This window comes from Oratosquilla oratoria, chromosome 8 (assembly GCF_046742065.1).
Source record: "Oratosquilla oratoria isolate Oo_2021 chromosome 8, ASM4674206v1, whole genome shotgun sequence".
Lineage (NCBI taxonomy): Eukaryota > Metazoa > Arthropoda > Malacostraca > Stomatopoda > Squillidae > Oratosquilla > Oratosquilla oratoria.
The window spans coordinates 4682191-4688615 of record NC_134784.1 but is presented as its reverse complement, the minus strand read 5'-3'; the positions used below and the strand labels follow the sequence as shown (position 1 = coordinate 4688615).

The window sequence follows — 6425 nt, the reverse complement described above, 5'->3', positions numbered from 1 at the left end:
TGTAAGAGAGACTAGGGGTAACAGATGGATAGATCTGTTAGGATGAAAGTTTGACTGTGCCAGAGTTGTGGAATGTTGTTATGATTGTCTTATGTGTATATGAATGAGATGGTGAGTGAGGTAACTACAAAAAAGCTTGGCAGAAGTCTAGAGTTCATGAGTGACCACTTTCCAAAGTAGACCATCATAGAACCTGAAGGAACAATAAAGCCTACATATGAAAAGCCATGTTCTGGATGTGCTGCATCTTACTGCATTGTTTCTAACCCAGGTAGTGGGCAGGAGACAGGGATGACCCTTCATCCACAAGGAGCTAAGATAAGAGAGGGAAACAAGGGTGGTGGGTGGGAGTGGGCGCATGCCTTTGACTTGGCTACCTCCCATGTAAAGGGATTTGTTGTTGTCATTCCCTAGATTGTCTGGCCAAGTAGTCCTGTCTCCCTGAAGAATGCCATGCCTGGAATGAGGTTTTCCCACAAATCCTGTATAGAGTGTATATTGTGTTGTTGTCATGCATGTTTGCATACACTGCAGTTTTCCATGATGTGTTGTATAGTATGGGGTGAAGTGTTACATCCTGGGTAGTTGTCTGCAGTTCAGTCATCCAGCCTCTTCTGGTAACTCAGAAGGGCTGGATGGTGGTCTGGCCAGGTGGACCCTGTCCTCTCAGGGGAGAGAAGATTCAAGGGGATGGATATCAAGGGGTCTGGCATACAGCAATGTATTGTCTTTCAGTTAGTTGATGGAGCAGTGAGTGATATGGTTATGGATATGTTTCTGGAGCCTGGTTGTGGAGGAAGAGAAGAGAGTATTTGTGTGTGATATAGGTATTTGGGCGTTGTTTTGATGTTTCTTGGCATGTGTGGGTGTTCTATGTAGTGTAGTGAGTGTGCTGTGTTTGTGGAGGTTGTGGCAAGTGTTTGTGTGCCTCTCATGTCAAGATGATCCTTGATTTTGAGGACTTTCGTTTCATGGTGTAAGTGGTCTGTAGGTGTTGGGTTTGTGCAACTTGTAATTGTCTTTAGGGCTTTGTTTTTTATGGTCTGAAGGGTGTTGTGGTGTGTCTTAGTGAGATTAAGGGCCCTTGTGGGGCTCTCATAATTCAGCATTGAGCATATGCATTGTTTGTATACTGTAGTTAGTTTGTTTTGTCCAAATGTTGTTCCTGCAAATGATTTAAGCATGTTAAGTCTAGGTGTGCATGTAGTTCTCATGTTTGTGATGTGTTGTTTGGATGACATAGATGTATCGTATGTTACAACAAGAATCTAGGGCTGTTTTGTGTGTGTGGTATGAGAGTGTTGTTGATATAGAGGTGTAGTACGTATAAGGGTTCTGCTATCCAATTGGTGAGAAATGTGGCTGTAGATTTGGTTGGGGCTATTTTGAGTCTATTTGTAGTGAACCAGGTACTGAATGCATTAAGGTATGGTTGTAGTATTTCTGCAGTTTTGTCTGCATTATGGCATGTACATGTAATTGTTATGTCGTCTGTGTGAGTAGAGATTTGTATATCTGAGGTGTTAGGTGTGGGTATATTGTGCATGTATAGATTAAAGAGTGTGGGGGATAGAACTGAGCCCTGTGGTACTCCATTCTTAAAGTTTCTGGTGTGTGATGATTGGCCATTATATGACACATAGGCATTTCTACCTGCCAGATAATTGGCCAGCCATCTTTTGGTATTATTGTGCATGTCTGTGTTATATATTTTGTTTGTGAGGTGATGGGGGATGGCATCAAAAACTTTACTGATGTCTACTGTTATAAGAAGTATTCAGGTGCTATTGTAAGGCCAGGGATTTTTTAAGGAATATTATTTTCGTAATTGCGTTTTATTTTTAGTGTACTGCAAGCAAGCGTACTGTAGCTCCGCCCACCCGTGACGTCACTAAGACGCGATCGGACGGAGACGTAAAAAGGTCCCATTAACATTAAGAGGATTAGGAAAAATTCCCAACTTCCAGTTCAGGATCCCACTTGAGGAATAGTTTAGGGATAGATTTCAGCTGCTATGGGATGCATTGAGAAGTGCAATAAAGTTTCACTATATAACGCAAGAGGGGGAGTGGGTAGATTTACGCAGGGATGCGAACATAGTCCGTCCCTCTAATTCCTTGTGCGTAGCTAAGATTAGTTTGACGCCCCACGTACTCCCATTAACAGGTATGTCAGTGTGCTCTGTAAGAGTAATGAAATCAAGTGACGATATATAAAACTTATATGATATATTGATAATATAGTAGATAGACATTAGTATTAAGGAGTTTAGACGAGTTTGATACCCCACGTACTCCCATTAACAGGGAGAGAAGGGTGTTCAGGGAGTGTAAACACAAACCACTTGTTGAAGGAAGAGGGGGGGTTAGTCGAAGTCGTCATGCATATATTCGATCGAAGCTCTTACTAGATCTTAAATACAATTCTGACTGAGATCGTTCTCTCGTAAGGATACTTATCTTAAGACATTTCAAAAGAGTAGACAAAGGTAGACAGACAGACTGTGGCCAGAAGGTTGGAGCGTAAGAACCACGCCCTCATACGCATCCGTGACCTACTTAAGATACCCATACCCACCGACTCGTAGTTCCATAACTACGTCACCAACCTACCTCGTATGTTCGGGTCATTAAGACTAAGTTACTCAAGGTGTTGGACAGAACCAACATAACTATACTTTTAAATCTATATTAACCATTGTTAATTGTACATGATCTAGTGGAAAATACCCACAATATTTTTTTTTGTATATTTTTTACTTATCTACAGTTTAATAATTAATGTACAAAAAAAACCCATACCTATATTCTTTCATTACCTAACTTGGACATCGCTATTGTAGTGTCACGGGAGGCTACTCGCTACCCAGAACCAACCCCGAACGACCTGAGAGGGAGGAGACGTTTGATAGGCAGGATTAACTAATAGTTCCTTCATTGATCACACATATCCTTATAAGCGATTGGGTGGTGGCAGCGTATACCTCTAAGTCATCAGGCTTAATTTTTTTTAATTCCCAAATCGTCCTTATATGGGTATTGTTGATCACTCCCATTCGAGGAGCTCTTAGTTGAACCCTAGTCAGACGAGGCGCCTCAACCACCTCACCCTTCCATCCCTCAGTTATAAGACCTTGACAAAAGTTGTTCGAGACGCTGCACACCTCGACGGCACCACACTATCAAAAGCTCTTTGTGTGAGGTTTATGGTTGTGGAGTGTAGTGGTCTAAAACAATGTTGTGATTCAGCAAGGGGGGTATGTGGATAGATAGAATAGATAGACACATCATTAGAATTTAGAATGTTTTTGTTTACATTTGAATTTGTTTTTCAGGTTCTTGCCTGTGCACCTTCCAATTTAGCTGTAGACAACCTTGTGGAGAGGTTAGTTGCAGTTAATGTGAGAGTTGTGCGAGTGGGTCACCCAGCAAGAACAACACCACAAACACACAAGTTCACTTTAGATGCACTTGTGCAGGCAAGGTATAATGCCCTTAGTTGTTTTATGGAAAATATTGTTGCATAGCAAGTGGATAATTTTGTTGAATTTTATTTAGGGTTTCTGTGTATAAAAGAAAAAAGAAATATGAAAGGGTGGTGGTGGATGGGAGTGGAATGGGTGGGAGTGAGTGGATGCCTTTTACTAGGCTACCTCCCTTATAAGGGGGAAAAACCCTTGGTACAGTATATAGATATATAATTTTGGTTGAATTGAAAGAATGAATAAGGAATGATGGGTACCTGCACGATAGATGGTGAAGCTGCCGATTTTCAAAAAATTTCAACCCCTTCACCTCCATCAGGAGGTGCAACCCTGAAGGGCTGGTACTTCGTCTCCAGACTGGACCAGCTCCCTCTACCATTTTTATCTGGTGGCATGGAGTTAGCCTTTGTTTTTTGGCTACCTTCCTTGTAAGGGGGAAAAACCTTTGGTATATGTGTGACATGGAAATAGGGCCCCACTAGTACAACAGGGACAACAGTCCAAGGTTTCTTCTCAAGACACCTGTGGGAGGGTCTTAGGACCATTACCAGCCACAATGGGGCTGCTGGTTTTCCAGTTTGTGAAACTCAAGGCATCCAGGAGGTGCTAAGATAAGAGGGAGGGTGGAGGGGTGTGGAGTGTATTCAGGGATGGAATGGGTGGGAATGATTTTATGCCTTTTCCTTTTTGGCTACCTCCCTTGTAAGGGGGAAAAAGCCTTGGTATATGTATGTTTGTATATACATGTATACATGTTTTTCCACATGGATATACATATAATTTTGTTTTCACAAAATAGTGTTTTCTGTTCTCAGTGATGAAGCTGCTTTGGTGGCAGATGTACGTAAAGACATTGATCGCAGCTTGGCGAGTCTACGAAAGGTCAAAGACAAGGGAACCAGAAACAAGATTCGCACAGAACTAAAACATTTCAGGAAAGAGCTTCGGGAAAGGTGATGCCTCCTCTGTAGCTTTAATAAGGTGTTATTATGTTTAAGAATTCTATTGTAATTAATGCTACAAGCTAGGAGAAATATCGGCTTGTACTAGGATGAAGGACTGTCATTTGACCCATCAAGAAGTGTTATTGTCTGCAAGGATTTTATTCTGACTAATGCCAGATGGTTTTATTTAGTTGGAAGAACTAGCTATCCATCCCTCAAAGAGATAAACAACATTATTGCTGTTGACTTTGCACCAAAGATTTAAAGTTCATGTACACTTGCTGTTGAGTCACGAGGAACGAAGGTTGCATGTGCAAATAATTAATAGGAAGAAATAAATAGTATAGTTATTCACTAACTTATGAATAATTGGGATTGATATATATCACACATTTTTATCAAATCTCTTCTTGCTTTTTTAATTGTCCATCAAAAAAACACTTTTTAATTGTAGTGATGAATTCATAATGATGCTAAAGAATGTGTACAAAGATTTTAGACCATGGTTAGTCCTTATGTTATGATGATTTTTTTTTCCCCTTATGTTATGATGATTTTTTTTTCCCTTCAAAATTACTGTGCTATCAAGTCAGGTTATCTCGCTCATTATTTAAGTTCTGCAAAAGTTCTTATGGCTTTGATCCCTTATTTGCTGACTCAGGGAGACAAAGGCAACAAAGCAGATTCTTTGGAGTGCTGATGTGGTGCTGACAACACTTACAAGTTGTGGAGGTGATGGACCCCTGCGTTTATTGCCAAAGGAACATTTTGATGTCACCATTATTGATGAATGTTCACAGGTGAGGAAATCAGTAGTGTAGTTGTAGGGGTGTGGGTAATTATTTGTCACAATTGGAAATGTAGATAATCTATCCTATCTATTGATCAAGAGCTTCTTCTTTCGTATAAGGGAGATAGCTAAGTCAAAAGTCACTTAACCACTCCCAACTGTTCCACTCCCACTCATTCCACTCCCATCCACCACTCTTTAGATACCAATTTAGATATCAACTATGAGAAAGTAGCACATCATTTTTGTCAGAATAGTCACATAGAATAGTTTGGCAGGAGCCACGATAATTGTCTTGCAGAACGGAAATGAGCATAGGTTTGTACTGAATACCAAGATAAGGAAGTTCGCTGGCTGAGCGGGTTAGGGCGTCGTTACTTGCGGCGAAGGTCGAGGGGATGGCGGTTCGAATCCTGCCACCAGCGAAGTTGAACCAAGGGCATGGTTCATTAAATTCCATGCTACAAAGCCCTCTGTGAGGGGTACCGTCCTTGCCTTCCGATGGGAGGGAGTTTGTGACATTAGTAAAAGAAGTGTAGAAGGCAGAGGTGGAAGGAGTGAATATGAGGGGGGGTCCTAGGATGAGATGGATGGATGGGGTGAAAGGGGCTTTACAAAACAAAGGAATGTCTGTGGAGGAAGGATGGTAGAGAACAGAAGATAGGGGTGAATGGAGAAGGGTTGTGTATAGATGAGGCTTGTGATGGATGAGGGGGAGTGGGTGGTGGATGGGGGGTGAGGAAGTATGTATGAAAAAAATTTGACGCAGCCCGAAGGGATTTCTCCCCGTCTTCTATTTTCTGCATGAGGGGACGGAGAGGGGGGTCGCCGAATTTATGAAGCGGCCTTGCTGTGGATGTGTTGTGTCTTGCGACACTGCTTCTGACCCAGGGCAGTGGACAGGATGCAGGGATGACCCGTCATCCAGGAAGTGCCAAGATAGGAGGAAGGGAGGAGGGTGGAGGGGAGTGGAATATATGGGAAATGAAATGGGTGGGAGGGATTTCTATGCCTTTTTCTTTTTGGCTACCCCCCATGTAAGGGGGAAAAAGCCTCTGGTATATGTATGTATGTATCATCATCATCACCAAGATAAGGAGAGCTTTGCAGGCCAGAATCATTTAGATAATTTTTATGGAATGAATTTTATGCAGTCAGTTCTGTAGGGATTTTAGTGACACTCTTACAGACCAAAGTCGCATAGCAT

The 6425-nt window shown here is 41.8% G+C and overlaps 1 protein-coding gene across 1 annotated transcript in view; it reads left to right on the top strand.

Moving 5' to 3' along the window:
- The window catches only part of LOC143027558 (DNA-binding protein SMUBP-2-like), a 208907-nt gene that overhangs the window by 12967 nt on the left and 189515 nt on the right, over window positions 1–6425 (top strand). The window contains exons 7-9 of the mRNA XM_076188869.1: window positions 3335–3483; window positions 4300–4437; window positions 5090–5228. Of these exons, the coding sequence (XP_076044984.1) occupies window positions 3335–3483; window positions 4300–4437; window positions 5090–5228 (426 nt within the window). The remainder of the gene's footprint in view (window positions 1–3334; window positions 3484–4299; window positions 4438–5089; window positions 5229–6425) is intronic.